Below are 27,754 nucleotides of genomic sequence, written 5' to 3'. Positions count from 1 at the left end.
CCTTAACCTCTGCAATAATTACAAAGAACTCATACTTTCTACTTTATACATTTCTATATTGTTTACATTTTGTGAGGTTCTATTACTCATAATCAAGAAAAACAATAAAATTTTATTTTTTAACTTTATCACTGGGGAAACATTAAATAAATCATAGTATATGTATACTATTTCATATCCTGAGATTAAAAAATGAAATACATTGTTATATGTTAACATGGAAAGGAATCTATATTATTGAGAAAAGTAGGTCATAGAATAATATGCACAGTATAATCCAGTTAAAAAAATACAGGTCTATACAAATATACGCATCTGTACTCATATGTTTGTATGTAAAAACAGAGAAAAAGATCGATGATACAAATCAAAGTAAATATGGTAGTTATCTATAAGTAGTGATGGGTAGGAGGCAGTATGAGGTGGACTTAAATTTTTTATTTTATATATTTTTGTATTGTTTAAATATTCAGTAAGCATTTTTGTAACAAAATTATTAATGCTAGTTATATTATTAATCATTCTTAATATAATAACTAAAGCTATAATTATACTGAAGTTAACATAACATTCTTTTAGAAGGGGGTTATCCTCTAAAGAGAGCTTCATTTGGTCCCCAAACCCACATTATATAGTAATTTTACAACAATGAGTATAAAATAGGCTATTATTAAGAGCACTAAAATAACTGCCCAAAACCTAATTGAGGATTTCCTATGCAGTATGAAAGTAAGGATAAAAGATCATACTGTGGCCCAAGCATTTCCTTCTCAGTGCCCTCTTACTTTCCTGGTGTCTAATATATGACCAATAAATCAAAATTCACATAATTAAGAAGTAGACACAAAGCACATACTTCCATGCTCTGGGTTTTCAAATGGAAACCTAAATAATTTCTTATATTAACTTGTTAGGGCTATGATAACAAAGTCTACAGACTGAATGGCTTAAACAACAGAAATTTACTTTCTCACAATTTTGGAGGCTAGAAGTCCAACATTAAGGGATTGACAGGGTTGGTTTCTTCTGAGACGTTTTTTCTTGCTTTGTAGATGGCCATCTTCTTGTGTCCTCACATGGTCTTTAGAATTGTGTGTCTGTGTCCTAATATCCTCTTTTTATAAGGACACCAGTCATAATGATTAGGGCTCACCCTACTGACCTCATTTGAAGTTAATTATCCCTTTAAAAAACCTATCTCTAAATACATTCACAGTCTGAGGTAGTGGGGGTTGGGATTTCAACATATAAATGTCAGGAGGACAAAATTCAGCCCACAGAAGTTCAAGTATTTAGGAATTACATCTATGTCTAAAAAAGTAAATAACTACAAGTATCTTTAACTTTAAAAGGGAAAACCAGAGAATTTAGTATGCAAGCTACTATGCAAATGAATTCTCAAAGGATGAGTGAAACTTTTGCTTAAAACAATTAATGGACATTTTCCAAGATAAGCAACTATAGTTAATATGTTACTCTTGATTATATGTGGATTTTCTGACAGATTGTGCCTGATCTCATTCCTAAATTCATTCCCTATCCTCACCTATCCTTGGATCCTACTAAATTTCTAACATCGAGCACATCTCAGATCCTCACATCAAGATTTTCAAAATACAGATACTATGATGCTGAAAAGATCATCTATGACACACAGTCTTATTAAAGCAAAATTGTTATTATGGGCCTTGTTTCTAGTATGATCTATTGAAAAAGATATGTACTCATGTCTTCAAAAATAATTAGTGAGTCCTGCATAATCAAGGATTTTATAGTAAATAATATTCTGGACTGTCATTGATCTGGGCTTTAGTTCTTTCTGTACACTAGAAACAATCTGATTAGGTCAACATACGTTACTTCTTTTGATCTCAGTTGTTCTACTTACAAAATATGAGTGCAGGGTTTCTTACAATATATTTATAAAGGTAGGAATTATCGTCCTAAAATATATTATGCTTCTTAGAAGAAAGATCTTTTAGGTCCTTCCCAATGTTAATAACAATAACAATAATAGTATCTACTACTATTTATTTTGTACTTATAATATATCAGGCACTATGCCAAGAGACTTATAAACATCATCTGATTTTAGTGCTCTACACACCATGTAAGACAATTACTTTTGGGAGCCTGGGTGGCTCAGTCATTAAGCACCTGACTTTGGCTCAGGTCATGATCTCACAGTTTGTGAGCTTGAGTCCCACATGGGGTGAGCACAAGCCCCACTTTGGGAGACCTCTAGCCCCGCTTTGGGTGAGCATCAGCCCCACTTTAGGTGATCTCGAGTCCCGCTTTGGGTGAACACTAGCCCTGTTTTGGGTGATCCCTGCTTCTCTCTCTCTCTCTCTCTCTCTCTCTCTCTCTCTCTCTCTCCCCCTCTCTTTGCCCCTCCTTGGATTCCCTCTCTCTCTCTCTCTCTCTCTCTCTCTCTCTCTCTCTCAAAAAAGAAGAAAGTTACTTTTAGAACAATTTTACAGATGAAGAAAGTGAAACTTAGTGAGGTTAAGTTCCCAAAGGTCATATATTATATATTGAATAGCAAAGTCAAGATTTGATCCTGGGTACATCTAACACCAAAGTCTGTGCTTATTTGCTACTGTTACAATGCTCTTATTGAATTGGAGATTGGAATTTATCAGAAACTGTATTAATTCCCTGGCTATGTCATGAAAAATTATCACAAACTGGGTGGCTTAAATAAATTTATTCTCTCATAGTTCTGGAGACTAGAACAAGGTCATATTCCCTCTGAAGATTCCAGGGGAGAATCATTCCTTGCCTCATCCTAACTTCTGGTGATTCTTCACAATAGTTGGTGTTCTCTGGATTGTGACAACATACCTCCAATTTCTGCCTTTGTCTTGACATGGCTATCCTCTCTGTGTGTATCTGTGTATATAAATATCCCTTTTCTTATAAGGACACCAGTCGTAGGGCCAATCCTAATGCTGTATGGTCTCATCTTGATTTAGATTAAATCTGCAAGGATGATATTTTTAAATAAAATCACATTTATTGGTTTTGGATGGTCATAAATTTTGGAGGGAGCTCTTCAATCCAGTAAAGGAACCATTAACTAGACAAGAAATGGAAACAGTTTTGCTGTATGTTTGAATATGGTTTTCTTAAGATGTGGAGGCTGAACAAAAGGCTATGTGATTTGAGGTGTTCATTTATTTGCCAGTAATATTTTCTTTGCTAATGCCAAATAATGTTCCTACTGGTAGTCATATGCTGTATTGTATTCTACTTTAATAGTGCAGTATAAATTGAAACAGATTCACAGGGTTAGAAGGGACCATAGATATTCATTAGGCCTCTTGGCCAGAGTCTAGGCAAGGCTCACTGATTCATGCCAGATACTTGAGTGTCTAATACTTTCTGAAAAATAAATTTCATGGTGTCTCCTTGTAACATGACCTAGAGTTTAGAAGTTCTTTCCAAGTCTAACTTTCTTCTGGCTACAGTCAAATCTAAATTTAGCCATCAAAAAGAATGGAAGCTTGCCATTTGCAACTATGTGGATGGAGCTAGAGCATATTATGTTAAGTGAAAAAAATCAGAGAAATACAAATACCTTATTATTTCACTCATATGTGGAACTTAAGAAACAAAACAGATGAGGGCACCTGGGTGGCTCAGTTGGTTAGGCATCCGACTTTGGCTCAGGACATGATCTTGTAGTTCATGAATTTGAGCCCCGGGTCAGGCTCTGTGCTGACAGATTAAAGCCTGGAACCTGCTTCAGATTCTGTGTCTCCCTCTCTCTGCCCATCCCCCTCTCACACTCTGTCTCTATCTCTCAAAAATAAATAAACATTAAAGATTTTTTTAAAAGGAAACAAAACAGATGAGCATGGGGAAAAAAGAGAGAGGCAAACCATAAAATAGTTTATTAACTATAGAGAAAAAACAGGGTTGCTGGAGGGGAGGAGGGCAAGGATATGGGTTAAATGGGTGATAGATATTAAGAAGGATGCTTGTTGTTTTGTAAGTGGTGAATCACTATATTGCACATACATATTACACTGTATGTTAACTGGAATTTAAATAAAAACCTGAAATAAACAAAAATCATACACTATGACAACAGAAGACCCCAAATAGACAAAGTAATCTTGAAAAAGGAAAACAAAACTGGAGGTATCACAATTCCATACTTCAAGTTATATTACAAAGCTGTAGCAATCAAAACAGTATGGTACTGGGACAAAAATAGACACACAGATGAATAGAATAGAAAGCCCAGAAATAAACCCACATTATATGGTCAATTAATCTTCAACAAAGCAGGAACAAATATCTGAAAAGAAGAAAGAGAGACAAACCAAGAAACAGACTCAACTATAGAAAACAAGTTGACGGTTACCAGAGGGGAAGTGTGAGGGAGGATTGGTCAAAAAGGTATAAACGAAAAAGAATCATACATTGTGGTGACATAATCTAAAGAGCTCAAATCCTGGTAACTGGATTAATGATACTAGGAAGGCTCTGGGCTGAGTTGAGCTTACACTCAAATGACACCCTACACTGGTGTGGTTGAGTTCACTGATAACACACAAAAAATGAAGATATAGTACTTTGGACACTAAATAAAAGAGCAATTGAGCATCATGTTTCTCATTAAGGAGCTCAACTAAGCAAATAAGGAAGTTGTAGATGGAAAACTAAAAGACAAATGCAGGTTTACTTAAGAGTCTGAACTTTGAATTCAGATAGTGATGGGTTTGAATACTCCCAAATACTAGCTGGATGACCTGGGATAATTTAAATTTTCTAAATTTTAGTTTATTACACAATAAAATGGATTTAAGAGTGTCTACATCACTGTATTGCTGTAAGTACTAAAGGACTTAATGTATATATAATACTTAACATGGTAAGTGAATGATAAATGATAGTTTGCATTATTATTATTATTATTATTATTATTATTATTATTATTGTTATTGTTATGACAGAGCATAAATTAATCCCTCTTCCAACATGTCTTCAAAGCATATTATAGAAAACTATCTTTATTGGCTAAAATTAACAACACAGGAATCAACAGATGTTGGTGAGGAAGCAGATAAAGGGGATCCCTCTTAAACTGTTGGTGGAATGCAAACTGGTACAGCCACTCTGGAAAACAGTATAGAGGTTCCTCAAAAAAGTTAAAAATAGAACTACTCTATGACCCAGCAAATGTACTACTAGGTATTTACACAGAGGATACCAAAATATTAACTCAAAGAGAGACATGTACCCAGATGTTTATAGCAGCATTATCTACAATAGCTAAATTATAGAAACAGCCCAAATATCCATCGACTGATGAATGGATAAAGAGGTGGTATATATATATAGCCACAAAAAAAGAATGAAATCTTACCATTTGCAGCAACAACATAGATGCAGCTAGAGGTTATAATGCAAAGCAAAATAACATCAGTCAGATAAAGACAAATACCATAGATTTCACTTGTGTGTGGAATTTAAGAAACAAAACAGATGAATGTAGAGGAAGGGGGGGAAAGAGAAAAAATAAAACCATACAAGACTCTTAACTATAGAGAACAAGGGTTGAGGGTTGATGGAGGGGAGGTGGGAAGGGAATGGGCTAAATGGGTGATGGGTATTAAGGAGGGCACTTGTTGTGTTGAGCACTGAATGTTATATGTAACTGATGAAACACTAAATTCTCCTAAAACCAATATTACACTATATGTTAACTAACTAGAATTTTTTTTCTCTTCTTTTTTTTTTATTTTTATTTTTTTTTATATATGAAATTTATTGACAAATTGGTTTCCATACAACACCCAGTGCTCATCCCAAAAGGTGCCCTCCTCAATACCCATCACCCACCCCCCCTCCCTCCCACCCCCCATCAACCCTCAGTTTGTTCTCAGTTTTTAACAGTCTCTTATGCTTTGGCTCTCTCCCACTCTAACGTCCTTTTTTTTTTTTCCTTCCCCTCTAACTAGAATTTAAATAAAAATTTGAAAAAAGAAAATGTTCATTTTATATATATATATATATATATATATATATACATATATATATATATATATATATGAATGATCTCTGACTTAAAGAACCATACATGAGAATAAGAGGCAACTCAAGACTTGCTCTAAGGCTATAACAATAGTAGCAAATATCTGCTGAGAAAAGTATGGCTTTTTTTACCACTGTTCTAAGTGCTTTTGCATGCATTATCTCATTAAATTCTCACAATAACTCTATGAAATAGGTAGTATTTTATTCCACATGTAAATAAAGTGGGCAACAGAAGGTTGAATAATTTAGTAGGAAGTGCTGGTCCTAGGATTGGAATTTAGAGAGGATAGTTCCAGAACCCAGACTTTTAGCTGCCATGTTCTATTGTCTTCCCACCACTCTGCTCTGTTGCCTGTATAGCCAACACCTCTCTTAAATGAGTGATAATATGAATGGATGTTGTACTTTGTCAAATGATTTTTCTGCTTCTATTGAAATGATCATATGATTCTCATTCTTTTTATTAATGTAGTATATCATATTGATTGATTTGCGAATGATGAACCACACTTGCAACACAGGAATAAATCCCACTTGATTGTGGTGAATCATTTTAAAAAATATATTGTTGGATTCGGTTTGCTAGTATTTCACTGAAGAATTATGCATTCATGTTCAACAGGAATATTGGCCTCTAGTACTCCTTTTTAGTGGAGTCCTTAGCTGATTTTGGTATCAAGGTAATGCAGTTGATAAAGTACAACATCCATTCATGATAAAAACTTTCAACAAAGTGGGTTTAGAAAAAATATCCTTCAACATCATAAAGGCGATATAAGAAAAACCTACAACTTGTATCATGCATAATGAGGAAAAATTAAGAGATTTTTCTCTACAGTCAGGAAAAAGGCAGGGATGTCCACTCTCACACTGTTATTTAACAGTACTGGAAGGCTTAGCCATAACAATTAGAAAACAAAATGAAATAAAAGGCAACCAAATTGATAAGAAAGAAGTAAAACTTTCACTATTTGTAAATGACATGATACTCTATGTAGAAAACCCAAAAGACTCCACCCAAAACTGCTAGACCTGATACACGAGTTCAGTAATCACAGAATATAAAATCAACATTGAGAAATCCGTTACATTTCTATACACCAATAAGGAAGCAGCAGAAAGAGAAATTAAGATAACAATCCCAATTACAATTTCATCCAAAATAAGAAGATAACTAGGAATAAACCTAACCAAAGAGATAAAAGACCTATACTCAGAAAACTACAAAACACAGATGAAAGAAATTGAAGAGGATACAAAGATATGGAAAGATATTCTATGAGGATGAATTGGAAAAACAAATATTGTTAAAATATCTATACTATCCAAAGTAATCTACACATTTAATGCAATGCCCATCAAAACCCACCAGCATTTTTTTTCACAGACCTAGAACAAATAATCTTGAAATTTGTATGGAATAAAAAAAGACCACAAATAGCTAAAGCAAACTTGAAAAGGAAAAGCAAAGCTGGAGGCATCAGAAATCTGGTCTTATGTTACAAAGCTGCAGTGATTAAAACAGTATGGTACTGGCACAAAAATAAACACATACATCAATGGAACAAAATAGACAACCCAGAAATGAATCCACAACTATATGGCCAATTAATCTTCAACAAATCAGGAAAGGATATCCAATGTGAAAAAGACAGTCTCTTTAACAAAGGGTGTTGGGGAAATTAGACAGCAATATACAAAAGAATGAAATTGGAACACTTTCTTATACCAAACATAAAAATAATTCAAAATGGATTAAAGACCTAAATGTGAGATCTGAAACCATATGAAGCCTAGAGGAGAACACAGGCTGTAACCTCTTTGACATTGGCCATAGCAACTTCATTCTAGATATGTGTTCTGAGGCAAGGGAAACCAAAGCAAAAGTAAACTATTGGGACTACAACAAAATAAAAAATCTTCTGCAAAATGGAGACAATCAGCAAAACTAACAGGCAACCTATGGAATGGGAAAATATAGTTGCAAATGGCATACATGACAAGGGGTTAGTATCCAAAATCCATAAAGAACTTATAAAACTCAACACCCCAAAAATGAATAATCCAATTAGAAAATGGGAAGAAGACATGAATACATATTTTTTCAAGGAAGACATCTAGAGGGCCAATAGACATATGAAAAGATGCTCTACACAACTGACCATCAGGGTAATGCAAATCAAAACTAATATGAGATATCACCTCATATCTGTCAGAATGGCTGAAATCAACAACACAACAAATAACAGGTGTTAGCCAGGATGTAGAGTAAGGGGAACCCTCTTGCCCTGTTGGTGAAAATGCAAACTGGTACAGCCACTCTAGAAAACAGAATGGAGTTTCCTCAAAAGGTTAAAATTGGAACTACTCTACAAACCAGCAATTGCACTACTAGATATTTAATCAAAGAATACAAAAGTACTAATTCAAAGGCTTACATGCACCCTGATATTTATAGCAGCATTATCAACAATAGCCACATTATTGAAACAGTCAAAGTGCCCAGTGGCTGGTGAATGGTTAAAAAAGATGTGGAATTCACTCTGGAAAACAGTATGGAGGATCCTCAAAAAGTTAAAAGTAGAAGTACCCTATGATCCAGCAATTGCACTACTAGGTATTTACCCAAAGGATACAAAAATACTGCTTCAAAGGGACACATGCACCCTAGTGTTTATAGCAGCATTATCAACAATAGGCAAGCTATGGAAAGAGCCCAAATATCCATCGACTGACGAATGGATACAGAAGATGTGGTGTGGTGTGTACACACACACACACACACACACACACACACTAGAACATTATCAGCCATCGAAAAGAATGAAATCTTGCCATTTGTAACAATGTGGATGGAGCTAGAGTGTATTATGCTAAACAAAATAAGTCAGTCAGAAAAAGACAAACACCTTATGATTTCACTCATGTGGAACTTAAGAAACAAAACAAACAAGCATAGGTAAAAAAAAAAACAGAGAGGGAGAGGCAAAGCAAGAAACAGACTCTATAGTATAGGTTACACACGTGATGGGAATTAAGGAGTGCTCTTGCTGTGATGATCACTGGTATGGTATGGAAGTGTTGAATCACTATATTGTACATCTGAAACTAATACTACACTCTATGTGAACTAAGTGAAATTTAAATAAAAACTTAAAAAAAAAGAGTAAGGATGCTGGTGCCAAACTACCAGGGTTAAAATCCTGGCTTTATTATTTACTACCTGTGTGACCTTGAGCAAAACTCAGCCTTTTACTGCATTGGTCTCCTCAGTCAATAAGACAGGATGAAACAAATACAAAAATACTAATTCAAAGGGATACATGCACCCCAATATTTGTAGCAGCATTATCTACAATAGCCAAATTATGGAAACAGCCCAAGTATCCATTGTCTGATGAATGGATAAAGAAAACGTAGTATATACATACAATGTAATATTACTCATCCATGAAAAAGAATGAAATATTGCCATCTGCAATGACATGAATGGAGCTAAAGAGTATTATGTGAAATTAGAGAAAGACAAATACCATAGGATTTCACTCATATGTGGAATTTAAGAAATAAAGCAAATGAGTAAAACTAAAAAAGAGAGAGAGAGGCAAAAAAAGAAACAGACTTAACTATAGACAGCAAACTGATGGTTTACAGAAGGGAGTTGGGTGGGGATGGGTTACATAAGTGATGAGGATTAAGGAGTGCAGTTGTGATGAGCATCATGTGTGGTATAAAAGTGCTAAATCACTACATTGTACACCCAAAACTAGTGTTACATGATACATTAACTAACTGGAATTTAAATAAAAACTTTTTAAAAAATAAAAGAAGAATTAATACCTATTCTTAAACTATTCCAAAAAGTAGAAAAGGAAGGAAAACTTCAAAATTCATTTGATGAATTCTATGAGGCCAGAATTATCCTGATACCAAAACCAGATAAAGACACCACTAAAAAAGAGAACAGGCCAATATCCCTGATGGATACAGGTGCAAAAATTCTCAACAAAATATTAATATTAGCAAACCCAACTCATCAATACATTAAAAAATATCATTCTCTATGATCAAGTGGGATTTATTCCTGGGATGCAAGATGATTGAATATTCACAAATAAATAAATGTGACATACATCAATAAGATAAAGGATAAGACCATATGATCATTTCAATAGATGCAGAAAAAACATTTGATGAAGTACCACATCCATTCATGATAAACACACTCAAGGTGGGTTTAGAGGGAACATATCTCAACATCACATAGGTCATATATGACAAACCCACAGCTGATATCATCCTCAATGGATAAAAACAGAGCTTTTCCCTTAAGGTATGAACAAGACAAGGATATGCACTCTCACTACTTGTATTCAACATAGTACTGGATGTACTAGCCACAGCAATTAGACAACAACAACAACAAAATTAAAAGACATCTAAACTGGCAAGGAAGAAGTAAAACTTTCCCTATTTGTAGATGGCATGATACTCTATATAGAAACCCCCCAAACACCACCAAAACCTGAATTCAGTAAAGTTACAGAATGCAAAATCAGTGTACAGAAACCTTTTACATTTCTACAGAGCAATAACGAAGCAGCAGAAACAGAAATTAAGAAGACAATGCCAATTAAGATAGCCCCCAACTAAGAAGATACTTAGGAATGAATGTAACCAAAGAGGTGAAAATAAACTACACTCTGAAAATTAGAAAACACTGATGAAAGAAATTGAAGAGGACATAAAGAAATGGCAAGACATTACATGTTCAGGGACTGGAAAAACAAATACTGTTAAAAATTTCTATACTATCCCAAGCAAACTCCACATTTAATGGAATCCCTTTCAAAATACCAACAGCAATTTTCACAGAGCTAGAAAAAAGAATCCTAAAATTTGTATGGACTCACAAAAGAACCCAAATAGCAAAAGCAATTTTGAAAAAGAAAAACAAAACTGGAGGTATCACAATTCCAGACTTGAGATTATACTACAAAGCTATAGTGATTAGAACAGTATGGTACTGGCACAAAAATAGACACATACATCAATGGAACCTAATAGAAAACCCAGGAGTTAAACCCACAATTATATGGTCAAGTAATCTTCGACAAAGCAGGAAACAATATCTGATGGGAAAAAGACCATCTCTTCAACAAATGGTGTTAGGAAAACTGGTTAGCTATGTGAAACAGAATGAAACTGGACCACTTTCTTACACCATAAACAAAAATAAACTCAAAATGGATTAAAGACATAAATGTGAGACCTAATAGCATAAAAATCCTAGAAGAGAGCACAGGCAGCAATATCCTTGACATCAGCCATAGCAACATCTTTCTAGATATGTCTCCTAATATAAAGGAAATAAAAGCAAAAATAAAGTATTGGGACTACACCAAAATAAAATGTTTCTGCATAGTGAAGGAAACAATCAACAAAGCTAAAAGGCAATCTACGGAATAGGAGAAGATATTTGCAAATGACATACCCAATAATGGGTTAGTATCCAAAATACATAAAGAACTTATACAACTCAACACACTTAAAACAAATAATCCAATTAAAAAATGGGCAGAAGTCATAAACAGACATTTCTCTAATGAAGACATCCAATGGTCAAAGACACATGGGAAGATGCTCATCATCACTTATCATCAGGGAAATGCAAATCAAAACTCACACCTATCAGAATGGCTAACACCAAAAACACAAGAAACAAGTGTTGGTGAGGGTGTGGAAAAAAGGGAACTCTTACACTGTTGGTGGGAATGTAAACTGGTTCAGCCATTGCAGAAAATACTGTGGAATTTCCTCAAAAATTTAAAAACAGAACTACTCTATGATGCAGTAATCACACTACTGGGTACTTACCCAAAAAACACAAAAACACTAATTGAGAGGGATATACGCATTCATATTTTTCTTGCAGCATTATTTACAATAGCCAAAACTGAAAGCAGCCATAGTGTTTGTGACAGATGAATGGATAAAGAAGATGTGGTATATATATACAATTGAATAGCACTCAGCCAGAGAAAAAAAATGAAATCTTACCATTTGCAACAAAGGAATGGAGGTAGAATGTATAATGCTATGTGAAATAAGTTGATCAGAGAAAGATAAATACCATATGATTTCACTCATATGTGGAATTTAAGAAACAAAACAAATGAGCATAGGAAAAAAAGAAGATGAAGAGAGACAAACCAAGGAACAGGCTCTTAACTATACAAAACAAACTGGTGGTTACCAGAGGGTAGTTAATTCGGAGGTGAGTGAAATAGGTGATGGGGATTAAACAGTAAACTTATCATGATGAGCACTGAGTAATGCACAGAATTGTGAATCATTATATTGTACATCTGAAAGCAATATAACACTCTATGTTAATATACTTGAATTAAGGTAAAAAAAATCATTAAAAATGAATGAATAAAAAGTGTAATATAGGGGTGCCTGGGTGGCTCAGTTGGTTAAGCCTCCAACTCTTGATTTTGACTTAGGTCATGATCTCACAGTTTGTGAGATCAGGCCCCATGTCAAGTTCTGTGCTGAGTATGGAACATGAATAGGACTCTCTCTCTCTCCCCCTCTGCACCCCTCCTCCACTCAAACTCTCTCTCTCTTTCTCTAAAAATAAATAAATAAACTTTATTTTTAAAAAGTATAATATAAATATTATGTAATTAATGAATTATAACAGCTAATCCCATGAAGTGAGAATTAAAAGTGCCTATATAAAGTGGCTAAATACTTATGGTAAAGCCTGAGAAAATAATGTAAAGCTAAATGTTTGTTAAGGCTCATACTTAGCTTATACATTTTTTAATGGAAAATTCCTCAATCTCTTTACTGTGGTAGTATAAATTGTAGATCAGACAGGATGGAGGTGAAGAGTAGAGAAGAATATAGTAAATATATTGGACCTCTGATGGTGAAGAACCTATCCCTTTATATTTCTTTGTGGTGCCCTTACTCCATACCTTGAAGGAGGAATGAATTGCACAGGAAGGCAAAGTACCTAGGACAACCGTGATGAAGCAAGAAAGAGCCTAGGTCCTCTCTATCATAAATCCTGATAACTTCCAATTTCTGTCCTACAGCCATAGGGGCCACTAAAAATATGTTCTGCTATATCTCTGGGTATGCTCTGTGTATGCTTCCTGAAAACTGCCATCCCAAACTTTCCACTCAATTCAGTATTCCTGGGAAAGTTGCCCAATTTCTAGGCTTTTATGTAATTCACTTTTAGAGAGATACAATTCTGACCAATGCAATTTAAAATGCTATCTTACCTTTTTCTGCTGGGCTCAAAACAGTCACTGTAAAAAAGAAAGGGAAAGGTCAAAATTAGTGATATCTAAAAATAAAATTTTTCTAATCCATTTGTCCATACCACTATTTTTGAGCAGTTTATTCAATGGAATTAATACATTAGGAAACAATCAACCTGCTAAGATGAGGGACGATAAGGATGATCAAATTCCATCCTTTACTATCTTTCTTCATCTTAAACCTGAGTAAGTAGGAATTTCTACTCATTCAAAAAATACAGATATAATATAAATTTTTTACGTCCCACCAAATGGAAACTCTTGAGCTATAACATGGTAGTAAGAGCTAAAAAGCCAATCAATTAGAAGATGATTGATTATTCATTTTCTCAGACTATTCACTGGAGAACATCTTTAAATACCAAGCATCCCTTGTGTAGTTAGAGTTAATTTAGTGTGGAGGTTACATGCCAGCTATGAAATCAGACTGCCTGGGTTAAATACCCAGTTGCACTATTTTGTGACTTCAGGCAGGTTCCCTAACTTCCCTAACATTACTTACCTCACAAGGTTACTCAAGATTTAAATGAGTTAATGAATGTAACTTCTGTTTAGCATAGTATCTAGCACAAGGCAAGTACATAACAAAATTACTTCTTATTATATTTGAACTATGATTTCATAGAGTATCAGAACAGAAAGAAACTTTAGCAATTCTCTGGTTTATTGGTTTCATTTTACACTGGGAAAAATGGACTAGAGTAGTATCAATGATTTGCCCAGGTATCAGAGCAAGTTAATGGTAGAGCTGGGACTAGATTCCAGGCTTCAAGGCTTTTGTACCTACTTCCCCGAATCACTATTTGCTGTTTTATGTAATATATACATAATTTTTGCCAGAATGTCATTTGAAGAATGTGAGGCCTACAGCTTTTTAGTCACCACCAATATCTGTGTGCAATTATACTAGATATTAGGGCAAAGTGAAACTATAAAGCATGGTTTTCAATCTTGAGAAGGTATTGAATTAAGATGGTTTTCATATACAATGATAAACACTTATGGTCAGAAAAATGGGGGAAAAATCCAAACAGAGAATGAGACTTGTATTGTAGGGCTATTTCCTCAGGTCATTCATCAGTCATACTTCTCTTTCTCTTCATTTCTACATCTATTTTTGTTGAGTCTTAAATTTTTATCCTTTCAATAATCATTTGAATGAACGTTAAAACTGTTCTACTTTGTTTGTGCTAAAAAATCTGACCAGATAATGTCCTATTTTCGTAATACACCTGCCTACAGATGGCTACTCTTTTTCCTTCCTTTCCAGTTAAAAAACCCTGGGTAAGAAAGATTGATAAGAGTATATTTTTTCTTCTTTTCCATTTCTGAATCCAGGGCACTTATGAAAAATTTACATAACTAACTGACTACAAATTTAGGAAACAGAGACTTCAAAGATCACATGTAAAAAAGAATACATTCTTTAATATAAAAAAATCACTACAGAAGCAAACAAAACGAACTAACAACAGGCAGCAAAAACAAACCCTAGGGAGATAGAGAATCTAATTTCTAGATTTCTATTTTATGATATTCTAAATGTATATTTTCAACAACAAAATTTATAGGGCATGCAAAGAAACAAAATAGTATAGCTTATTAATAGGGAAAAGGAATTAATAGAAACTGTCCAGGAAGGCTAGGCATTGACTTGCTAGACAAAGACTTTAAATTCACTATCTTAAATATGCTCAAAGAGAAAAACCATGTATAAAGAACTAAAAGAGATCAGAAGAATAAAAATAGAGTATCTATATAAACGAAGAGATAAAAATTAAAGAAAGGAACCAAATAAGATACTGGAGATGAAAACGACAATCATAAAATTAAAACTTTACTAGAGGGACCCAACATCAGATTTAAGCAGCAGGAGAAAGCATCAGTGAACATGAAGACAGGTTGATTTAAATTATCCAATCTGAAGAGCAAAATGAAAAAGAAATGAAAGAAAAATGAACAAAGTCTGTAAGACTTGTAGGACACCATCAAATTTACTATCTTCATAATGGGAGTTTTAGAGAAAGGGGGAGCAAAAGAATATTTGAAGAAATAATGACTGGAAAACTCCTCAAATTTGGTAAAAGACATAAATCTAAACATGTAAGAATCTCAACAAACTCCACATTGGAGAAATTAAAGGATATCCACAATCAGACACATAATCAAACTGACAAACCAAAGACAAAGAAACATTTTGAAAACAGGAAAACATAAGCAATTTCACATACAAAAAATAATAAGATAAATAAATAAATAAATAAATAAATAAATAAATAAATAAAAACATTTTATTTCTCTTTGGAAACCATGGAGGCCAGAAGGCAGTGAGATGCCATATTTATTTATTTATTTATTTATTTATTTATTTATTTATTTATTTATTTTTTGCTCTTTAAGTTTACTTTATTTTTTTTTTAAATGAAGTTTATTGACAAATTGGTTTCCATACAACACCCAGTGCTCATCCCAAAAGGTGCCCTCCTCAATACCCATCACCCACCCGCCCCTCCCTCCCACCCCCCATCAACCCTCAGTTTGTTCTCAGTTTTTAACAGTCTCTTATGCTTTGGCTCTCTCCCACTCTAACGTCCTTTTTTTTTTTTTTTTTTCTCCTTCCCCTCCCCCATGGGTTCCTGTTAAGTTTCTCAGGATCCACATAAGAGTGAAACCATATGGTATCTGTCTTTCTCTGTATGGCTTATTTCACTTAGCATCATACTCTCCAGTTCCATCCATGTTGCTACAAAAGGCCATATTTCATTTTTTCTCATTGAGATGCCATATTTAAAGTGTTGAAAGGAGGGGCGCTTGGGTGGTTCAGTCAGTTGAGCATACGACTTTGGCTCAGGTCATGGTCTCGTGGCTCATGAGTTCAAGCCCCGTGTTGGGCTCTGTGCTGACAGCTCAGAACCTGGAGCCTGTGTCAGATTCTGTGTCCCCCTCTCTCTCCACCCCACACCTGCTTGGGCTCTGTCTCTTTCTGTCTTTCAAAAATGAATAAACATAAAAAATAAATAAAGTGTTGAAAGGGAAAGATCTGTCAATTAAGAATTATATAACTAGTGGGGGCGCCTGGGTGGCGCAGTCGGTTAAGCGTCCGACTTCAGCCAGGTCACGATCTTGCGGTCCGGGAGTTCGAGCCCCGCGTCAGGCTCTGGGCTGACGGCTCGGAGCCTGGAGCCTGTTTCCGATTCTGTGTCTCCCTCTCTCTCTGCCCTTCCCCCATTCATGCTCTGTCTCTCTCTGTCCCAAAAATAAATAAAAAACGTTGAAAAAAAAATTAAAAAAAAAAAGAATTATATAACTAGTAACACTATCCTTCAAAAAATGAAGGATAAAATAATATTCATAGATAAACAAAAAATGAGGGAGTTCACCACTGGAAGAACTATCCTTCAAGAAATGACAGCGTGTTCCCCAGGAAGTAATTAAAAGACACTAACTATAATTCAAGCCATTAAAAGAAATCAAGAATATTGGTAAAGGTGACTACATAGGTAAATATAAAAGTCATTAGTAGGGGGAAGATGGCGGTGTAGGAGGACGCTGGGCTCACCACGTCCTGCTGATCACTTAGATTCCACCTACACCAGCCTAAATAACCCAGAAAACCGCCACAAGACTAGCAGAACAGAGTCTCCAGAGCCAAGCGCAGACAAAAGGCCCATGGAAGAGGGTAGAAAGGGCAGCAAGGCAGTGCGCGTGACACAGACTGGCGGGAGGGAGCCATGGCAGAGGGGCGGCCCGCCGGCCAAGCAGACCCCGAGTCTGGCTTGCAAAAGCAGAGGGGCCAGACGGAGTGTGTTCTGACAGCGAGAGGGACTTAACATCTGGAAGGCTATATGTTAACAGCTCTGTTCGGAGAGCGGGAAGGCTGGAGGACAATGAGAGGGAGAGTTGCTGAGCCCCGGGATGACAGAGCTCAGTTTGGCAGGAAACGAAGGCGCTCACCAGCGCCAACTCCCTCGCCCATCACCCAGCCAAAATCCCAAAGGATATCAGTTCCTACTAGGGAACATGCTGGCACCTTGTAAACACCCAATGCTGTGCTTCTGTGGATCCCACCTCTGGCGGCGGGTCTGACTCCCTCCCGAAGGGCCCCTCGTGAAGCGGATGACCGAAGGAGAAGCGAGCTGAGCCTGTCCCCGTGCACCTTGCCTATCCACCCAAGCTAATACGCCAGATTCCCAGCACCACAAGCCTGGCAGTGTGCAAGTAGCCCAGATGGACCACGCCACCCCACAGTGAATCCTGCCCCTAGGAGAGGGGAAGAGAAGGCACACACCAGTCTGACGGTGGCCCCAGCGGTGGGATGGGAGCAGACAAAAGGTCTGACTGCAGCCCCACCCACCAACGGGAGTTATTCAAGACAGCTCAGGGGAAGCGCCCTGCAGTTCCGACCACTCCAGGAACTATCCAAAATGACCAAACAGAAGAATTCCCCTCAAAAGAATCTCCAGGAAATAACAACAGCTAACGAACTGATCAATAAGGATTTAAATAATATAACAGAAAGTGAATTCAGAATAATAGTCATAATTTAATCGCTGGGCTTGAAAACAGTATAGAGGACAGCAGAGAATCTCTTGCCACAGAGATCAAGGGAGTAAGGAACAGTCAAGAGGACCTAAAAAACGTGATAAACGAGCTGCAAAATAAAATGGAAACGACGATGGTTCGGATTGAAGAGGCAGAGGAGAGAATAAGTGAACTAGAAGATAAAATTATAGAAAAAGAAGAAGCTGAGAAAAAGATAAAAATCTAGGAGTATGAGGGGAAAATTAGAGAACTAAGTGATGCACTAAAGAGAAATAATCTAGCATAATTGGTATTCCAGAGGAGGAAGACAGAGGGAAAGGTGCTGAAGGTGTACTTGAAGAAATAATAGCTGAGATCTTCCCTGATCTGGGGAAGAAAAAAGGCATTGAAATCCAAGAGGCACAGAAAACTCCCTTCAGACGTAACTTGAATCGATCTTCTGCATGACATATCATAGTGGAACTGGCAAAATACAAGGATAAAGAGAAAATTCTGAAAGCAGCGAGGGATAAACGTGCTCTAACATATAAAGGGAGACCTATAAGACTTGTGACTGATCTCTCTTCTGAAACTTGGCAGGCAGAAAGGAATGGCAGGAAATCTTCAATGTGAGGAACAGGAAAAATATGCAGCTGAGAATCCTTTATCCAGCAAGTCTGTCACTTAGAATAGAGGGAGAGATAAAGGTCTTCCCAAACAAACAAAAACTGAAGGAATTTGTCACCACTAAACCAGCCCTACAAGAGATCCAAAGGGGGATCCTGTGAGACAAAGTACCAGAGACATCGCTACAAGCATAAAACATACAGACATCACAATGACTCTAAACCCGTATCTTTCTATAATAACACTGAATGTAAATGGACTAAATGCGCCAACCAAAAGACATAGGGTATCACAATGGATACAAAAACAAGACCCATCTATTTGCTGTCTACAAGAGACTCATTTTAGATCTGAGGACACCTTCAGATTGAGAGTGAGGGGATGGAGAACTATTTATCATGCCACTGGAAGTTAAAAGAAAGCTGGAGTAGCCACCCTTATATCACACAAACTAGACTTTAAATTAAAGGCTAGAACAAGAGATGAAGATGGGCATTATATAATAATCACAGGGTCTATCCATCAGGAAGAGCTAACAAATATGAATGTCTATGCACCGAATACGGGAGTCCCCAAATATATAAAACAATTACAAACATAAGCAACCTTATTGATAAGAATGTGGTAATTGCAGGGGACTTTAAGACTCCACTTACAGAAATGGATAGATCATCTAGACACACGGTCAATAAAGAAACAAGGGCCCTGAATGATACATTGGATCACATGAACTTGACACATACATTTAGAACTCTGCATCCCAAAGCAACAGAATATACTTTCTTCTCGAGTGCACATGGAACATTCTCCAAGATAGATCACATTCTGGGTCACAAAACAGCCCTTCATAAGTATACAAGAATTGAAATCATACCATGCATACTTTCAGACCACAATGCTATGAAGCTTGAAATCAACCACAGGAAGAAGTCTGGAAAACCTCCAAAAGCATGGAGGTTAAAGAACACCCTACTAAAGAATGAGTGGGTCAAGCAGGCAATTAGAGAAGAAATTTAAAAATATATGGAAACAAACGAAAATGAAAATACAACAATCCAAACGCTTTGGGATGCAGCGAAGGCAGTCCTGAGAGGAAAATACATTGCAATCCAGGCCTATCTCAAGAAACAAGAAAAATCCCAAATACAAAATCAAACAGCACACCTAAAGGAAATAGAAGCAGAACAGCAAAGACAGCCTAAACCCAGCAGAAGAAGAGAAATAATAAAGATCAGAGCAGAAATAAACAATATAGAATCTAAAAAAACTGTAGAGCAGATCAACGAAACCAAGAGTTGGTTTCTTAAAAAAATAAACAAAATTGATAAACCTCTAGCCAGGCTTCTCAAAAAGAAAAGGGAGATGACCCAAACAGATAAAATCATGAATGAAAATGGAATTATTACAACCAATCCCTCAGAGATACAATCAATTATCAAGGAATATTTTGAAAAATTATATGCCAACAAACTGGACAACCTGGAAGAAATGGACACAGTCCTAAACACCCACACTCTTCCAAAACTCAATCAGGAGGAAATAGAAAGGTTGAACAGACCCATAACCAGCGAAGAAATTGAATCAGTCATCAAAAATCTCCCAACAAATAAGAGTCCAGGACCAGATGGCTTCCCAGGGGAGTTCTACCAGACGTTTAAAGCAGAGATAATACCTATCCTTCTCAAGCTATTCCAAGAAATAGAAAGGGAAGGAAAACTTCCAGACTCATTCTATGAAGCCAGTATTCCTTTGATTCCTAAACCAGACAGAGACCCAGTAAAAAAAGAGAACTAAAGGCCAATATCCCTGATGAATATGGATGCAAAAATTCTCAACAAGATGTTAGCAAATCGAATTCAACAGCATATAAAAAGAATTATTCACCATGCTCAAGTGGGATTCATTCCTGGGATGCAGGGCTGGTTCAACATTCGCAAATCAATCAACGTGATACATCACATTAATAAAAGAAAAGATAAGAACCATATGATCCTGTCAATCGATGCAGAAAAGGCCTTTGTCAAAATCCAGCAAACTTTCCTAATAAAAACCCTTGAGAAAGTCGGGATAGAAGGAACATACTTAAAGATCATAAAAGCCATTTATGAAAAGCCCACAGCTAACATCATCCTCAACGGGGAAAAACTGAGAGCTTTTTCCCTGAGATCAGGAACATGACAGGGATGTCCACTCTCACTGCTGTTGTTGAAAATAGTGTTGGAAGTGCTAGCATCAGCAATCACACAACAAAAGGAAACCAAACGCATCAAAATTGGCAAAGATGAAGTCAACTTTCACTTTTTGCAGATGACATGATATTATACATGGAAAATCCGATAGACTCCACCAAAAGTCTGCTAGAATTGATACATGAATTCAGCAAAGTCGCAGGATACAAAATCAATGCACAGAAATCAGTTGCATTCTTATACACTAATAATGAAGCAACAGAAAGACAAATAAAGAAACTGATCCCATTCACAACTGCACCAAGAAGCATGAAATACCTAGGAATAAATCTAACCAAAGATGTAAAAGATCTGTATGCTGAAAACTATAAAAAGCTTATGAAGGAAATTGAAGAAGATATAAAGAAATGGAAAGACATTCCATGCTCATGGATTGGAAGAATAAATATTGTCAAATGTCAATACTACCCAAAGCTATCTACACATTCAATGCAATCCCAATCAAAATTGCACCAGCATTCTTCTTGAAGCTAGAACAAGCAATCCTAAAAATCACATGGAACCACAAAAGGCCCTGAATAGCCAAAGTAATTTTGAAGAAGACCGAAGCAGGAGGCCTCACAATCCCAGACTTTAGCCTTTACTATAAAGCTGTCATCATCAAGACAGCATGGTATTGGCACGAAAACAGACACATAGACCAATTGAATAGAATAGAAACCCCAGAACTAGACCCACAAACGTATGGCCAACTAATCGTTGACAAAGCAGGAAAGAACACCCAATGGAAAAAGACAGTCTCTTTAACAAATGGTGCTGGGAGAACTGGACAGCAACATGCAGAGGATTGAAACTAGACAACTTTCTCACACCATTGACAAGAACAAACTCAAAATGGATAAAGGACCTGGATGTGAGACAGGAAACCATCAAAACCCTAGAGGAGAAAGCAGGAAAAGACCTCTCTGACCTCAACCGCAGCAATTTCTTACTTGACACATCCCCAAAGGCAAGGGAATTAAAAGCAAAAATGAACTACTGCGACCTTATGAAGATAGAAAAACTTCTGCACAGCAAAGGAAACAATCAACAAAACTAAAAGACAACCAACGGAATGGGAAAAGATATTTGCAAATGCCATATTGGACAAAGGGCTAGTATCCAAAATCTATAAAGAGCTCACCAAACTCCACACCTGAAAAACAAATAATCCATTGTGGAAATGAACAGAAAACATGAATAGATACTTTTCCTAAGAAGACATCTAGATGGCCAACAGGCACATGAAAAGATGCTCAACGTCGCTCCTCATCAGGGAAATACAAATCAAAACCACACTCAGATATCACTTCACGCCAGTTAGAGGGGCCAAAATGAACAAATCAGGAGACTATAGATGCTGAGGAGGATGTTGTGAAACTGGGACCCTCTTGCACTGTTGGTGGGAGTGCAAATTGGTGCAGCCACTCTGGAAAACAGTGTGGACGTTCCTCAAAAAATTAAAATAGACCTACCCTATGACCCAGCAATAGCACTGCTAGGAAGTTACCCAAGGGATACAGGAGTACTGATGCATAGGGGCACTTGTACCCCAAGGTTTATAGCAGCATTCTCAACAGTAGCCAAATTATGGAAAGAGCCTAAATGTCCATCAACTGATGAATGGATAAAGAAATTGTGGTTTATATACACAATGGAGTACTACGTGGCAATGAGAAAGAACGAAATATGACCCTTTGTAGCAACGTGGATGGAACTGGAGAGTGTGATGCTAAGTGAAATAAGCCATACAGAGAAAGACAGATACCCTATGTTTTCACTCTTATGTGGATCCTGAGAAACTTAACAGAAACCCATGGGGGAGGGGAAGGAAAAAAGAAGAGGTTAGAGTGAGAGAGAGCCAAAGCATAAGAGACCCTTAAAAACTGAGAACAAACTGAGGGTTGATGGGGGGTGGGAGGGAGGGGAGGGTGGGTGATGGGTCTTGAGGAGGGCACCTTTTGGGATGAGCACTGGGTGTTGTATGGAAACCAATTCGACAACAAATTTCATATATTGGAAAAAATATTTTAAAAAATTTAAAAAAATAAATTGATTTATAGCTTAATTAAATGGCAAGTAAATAAATTACTCTGTATACTTCACTGACTTGTGTGTAAAATCAACTTTTATAAACTCTCCATCTGAACTTGCAAAAAAAAGTCATTAGTATTGAATTTTTGGTTTATACTTCTTTTATTTAGTATAGGATTTAAAAGATAAATCCATAAGATAATAATGAGAAATCTATGTTAAGAGTCATACACTTTATGTAGATGTAATTTGGGAAAGTTACCAACATAAAGAGGGGAATGGAGCTGAAAAGGAGTAGACTTTTATACAGTATTATACATAGTTGGCATTGATTAAAATTAATTATTTGAACTTAATTACTATAAAGTTAACATGTCAATTGTAATATTGAGGGTAAGCAGTATTAAAAAATTTAAAAAATACAGAAAATGAAATTACAGGAAATTAAAATGGGTACAGCAGGAAAAAATCAATTAAAAATAAGAATAAAAAATAAAAAATAAGAATGAAGTAAAACAATAAGCCATCACTACACATATATTAGAATGAGAAAAGTAAAATACTGACAATACCAAATGCAAAGAAGGATGTGGAAAAACAGGAAATCTCATTCATTGCTGGTGGGAATGCAAAATGGTACAGCCAACTTGGAAGAATTTTTCAAAGATATCAATGTAAATAACAACCAAAAAAGAGCTAGGTTAGCTATACTAATATCAGAAAAAATAGATTTTAAATTAAAAATGGATACAAAAGCTGGAGGAGAGAGGAAGATGGCAGTGGAGTAGGAGGACCTTAGGCTTGTCTCATCTCATGAACAAAACGAGGTTACTATATAATAATCTTAAATACCCCAGAAATTGACCTTAAGACTGAAAGAACTACACAACTAAAGGGATAGAAGAGGCCATGTTGAAGAAGGTAGGGAGTATGAATAAGTGATGTAGAGGAGAAATGGACTCCAGATGCTGCAGCGGGGAGGGAACTCTGGCTTCACAGAAGAGAGAGACAGCAAGAGAGAGAGAGAGAAAGTGAGGAGAACCTAGCGGAATGCACAAGGAGAAGATTTCCATAAAAGCCATTGTCTTGGAAAAAGAGGGGCTGAATTTTGTGAGTTCTTGTAACCTGAAGGGCTTAAAGTCTGGAGTTTTATTTATTTTTTTTTTAATTTAAAAATGTTTATTTATTTATTTTGAGAGAGAGAGATAGAGTGCAAGCAGGGACAGAAAGAGAGGGAGACACAGAATCTGAAGCAGGGTCCGGGCTCTGAGCTGTCAGCATAGATCCCAAAGTGGGCACTCATGAACCAGAAGATCATGACCTGAGCCAAAGTCAGACACTTAACCAACTGACCAAGCCAGGTGCCCCAAAGCCTGGTGTTTTATAGGTCAGCAGGCTTAGCTGTAATAGAATGAAGAGGATACCGTGCCACTCTTGGAGAAAAGGCAGATAGTGTGGAAATAGAGATGTCAAGAATGACTGGGACACACAGGGGAAGGTTATTCGCTCTTCTTTGAGGGCATCCTTGAGAGGTAGCATTCATGGATACATCTCTCTGGGGATAAAGGAGTTGACCAGCACCATTTCCCTACCCCATTCTTCAGCAAAACACAGAGACACCAATGGGAAGCAGCACAGCACCAACACTGGCTGCCTAACTTGCTTACATCAAAGCCTCTGCTCCCTGCACTCTGCCTGGACTGCCCATCTTAGTAAAGCTTCCATCAGTCCCAGTGTGACAGGTGCCTCCCCCATAAAACAGCACAAAACCCAAATCACACCACAAAACCCAAATCTCCCAACCACAGAGGTATGCAGGACCACAGTCCTCACAGAAGTGGTGTCAGGTCTCATTTCAGAAGCATATCAGAGCGCATCTCATTAAAATTTCTCATATTCAGGTCAGGGACCAAACACTGCACACAGAAAGCAAGGAAAACCTCTTCAGACCACTGTCCTGAAGGATAGAGCAGAGAAAGCATAACAGCAGAGTGCAAACAGCACACACCACAGATACTCCCTGAAGCACCAGGCCCTGGAAACTATATTACCTCTTCTTCATAGGGCCATTACTTTCAGGGGCAGGAGATATAACTAGTTTTTGTAACACAGAGAAGGAGGCAGGGATTTAGACAAAATGCCAACACAAAGGAATTTATCCCAAATGAAAGAACAAGATAAGGTCATGGCCAGAGATGTAAGTGAAACAGATATAAGTAACATGCCTGATGGAGAATTTAAAGCAACAATCATAAGGATACTTACAGGGCTTCAGACAACAATAGAAGACATCAGTGAGACCCTTACCGTGGAGATAAAAGAGTTAAAAAAGAATCAATCAGAAATGAAGAATGTAATAAACAAGATTGGAAACAAGCTCGATGTAATGAACAGCAGCCTGGAAGAAGCAGAAGAACAAGTTATTCACAAGAAGACCAAGTAATGGAAAATAATGAAGCTGAACAAAAGAGAAAAAATAGTTATGCGACATGAGAATAGATTTAGGAAACTCAGTGACTCCATCAAATGTAATAAAATTCTTATTATAGGAGTCCCAGAATAAGAAAGAGAAAAGTGGGCAGAAAATTTATTTGGGTAAATAATAGTTGAAAACTTTCCTAATCTTGTGAAGGAAACATATCCAGATCAAGGAGGTGCAGAGAATTCCCATTAAAATCAACAAAAGTAGGCCAACATCGAGACATATTGTAATTAAATTTGCAAAATATAGTGATAAAGAAAACATCTTAAAAGTAGCAAGAAAAAGTGTCCTCAACTTCAAAAACAAGACCCATAAAGATACCTGGAGATTTTTCAACAAAACTTTGCAAGCCAAAAGGGAGTGGCATGATATATTCAAACTGCCAAATGGGAAAAATCTGCAGCCAAGCATACTCTTTCCAGCAAGACTACCAATCAGAATAGAAAGAGATGATAGAGTTTCCCAAACAAAAACTAAAGGACCTCATGACCACTAAACCATCCCTGCAAGAGATATTAAAGGGGACTATTTGAGGGCAAAGGAGAGACCAAAAGTGACACAGACAAGTAAGGATCAGAGAAAATCTCCAGAAACAATGACAAAACAAGTAATGAAATAGTAATAAATACATATCAATAATTACTTTGAATGCTCTAATCAAAAGACATATGCTGTCAGAGTGGATAAAAAACAAGACCTATCTATATGTTGCTTACAAGACACTAATTTTAGACTTAAAATCACCTGCAGATTGAAAATGAGGGGATGGAGAAACATTTATCATGCAAATGGACATCAAAAGAAAGCTGAAGTAGCAATACTTATATCAGAAAAACTAGATTTTCAACGTTTATTTATTTTTGGGACAGAGAGAGATAGAGCATGAACGGGGGAGGGGCAGAGAGAGAGGGAGACACAGAATCGGAAACAGGCTCCAGGCTCTGAGCCATCAGCCCAGAGCCCGACGCGGGGCTCGAACTCGTGGACCGCGAGATCGTGACCTGGCTGAAGTCGGACGCTTAACCGACTGCGCCACCCAGGCGCCCCAGAAAAACTAGATTTTAAACCAAGACTGAAACAAGAGATAATGAAGGTGAGGGCAGAAGCAACAGGGAGGAGAAGGCACTGATTTGGGAGTGCAGCTTCTTCCAACATGAGCCTCCTCAAAAAACCCAAGAGTCACATGACCCTGGAGGAACTGCAGAAGTGGGAGGAGGAAGAATTTAACATTCAGTGCACATGCAGTAAATGAACACCCAAGGACTCATCAATTGGTACAACAACAAGAAGCTCCTGGGCCATGTGAAGCCCAATGACAGGCACTGCAACATGGAATGTGAAGGAAATGTAGAATGAGGTCCCCAAGAGAGGCAAGGGCAAGAAATCCAATCCAGTCAACAAAGACCACTACATCTCCAAGATGTTCCCGCTTGGGGACTCAGTCTTCATGGTCCTGGGGAACGATCACCACAGGCAAGTAGAAGCCTCCTCCCCGCCTACATAAAATAAACAGTGCAACAATGGCTTTGAATGACACACTGGACCAGATGGACTTAAAAGAAATATTAACAACATTCCATTTTAAAACAGCAGAATACATATTTTTTAAAGGTTACATGGGATATTCTCCAACGTAGATTACATGAGGTCACAAATAAGACCTCAAAAAATACAAAGATTGAAATTATATAAAACACCTTTTTTTTATATGACATTTATTCTCAAATTGGTTTCCATACAACACCCAGTGTTCATCCCAACAAGTGCCATCCTCAATACCCCTCACCCACACTCCCCTCCCTCCCACCCTCCATCAACCCTCAGTCTGTTCTCAGTTTTTAAGGGACTCATGTTTTGGTTCCCTCCCTCTCTAACCTTTTTTTTTCCTTCCCCTCCCCCATGGTCTTCTGTTAAGTTTCTCAGGATCCACATACGAGTGAAAACATATGGTATCTGTCTTTCTCTGTATGGCTTATTTCACTTAGGATAACACTCTCCAGTCCTATCCACGTTGCTACAAAGGGCCATGTTTCATTCTTTCTCATTGCCATGTACTATTCCATTGTGTCCATAAACCACAATTTCTTTTTTTTTTAATTTTATTTAATATATGAAATTTATTGTCAAATTGGTTTCCATACAACACCCAGTGCTCATCCCAAAAGATGCCCTTTTCAATGCCCATCACCTACCCTTCCCTCCCTCCCACACCTTCATCAACCCTCAGTTTGTTCTCAGTTGTTAAGAGTCTCTTATGCTTTGGCTCTCTCCCACTCTAACCTCATTTTTTTCCTTCCCCTCCCCATGGTTTTCTGTTAAGTTTCTCAGGATCCACATAAGAGTGAAAACATAGGGTATCTGGCTTTCTCTGTATGGCTTATTTCACTTAGCATCACACTCTCCAGTTCCATCCACGTTGCTACAAAGGGTCATATTTCATTCTTTCTCATTGCCACATAGTACTCCACTGTGTA

The 27,754-nt window shown here is 36.9% G+C and overlaps 1 protein-coding gene and 1 pseudogene across 1 annotated transcript in view; one reads left to right on the top strand and one right to left on the bottom strand.

The window, feature by feature from the left end:
• Positions 1 to 27,754, bottom strand: part of ZDHHC15 (zinc finger DHHC-type palmitoyltransferase 15) — a 168,125-nt gene that overhangs the window by 103,376 nt on the left and 36,995 nt on the right. The window contains exon 2 of the mRNA XM_047097810.1: positions 13,350 to 13,376. Within this exon, the coding sequence (XP_046953766.1) occupies positions 13,350 to 13,376 (27 nt within the window). The remainder of the gene's footprint in view (positions 1 to 13,349; positions 13,377 to 27,754) is intronic.
• Positions 26,434 to 26,784, top strand: LOC124525453 (small nuclear ribonucleoprotein Sm D2-like; annotated as a pseudogene).

This window comes from Lynx rufus, unplaced genomic scaffold, assembly GCF_022079265.1.
Source record: "Lynx rufus isolate CCGP_SWC_20201006 ecotype Redwood Valley unplaced genomic scaffold, mLynRuf1.p SCAF_42, whole genome shotgun sequence".
Lineage (NCBI taxonomy): Eukaryota > Metazoa > Chordata > Mammalia > Carnivora > Felidae > Lynx > Lynx rufus.
This window is presented reverse-complemented; position numbering and strand designations above follow the sequence as displayed.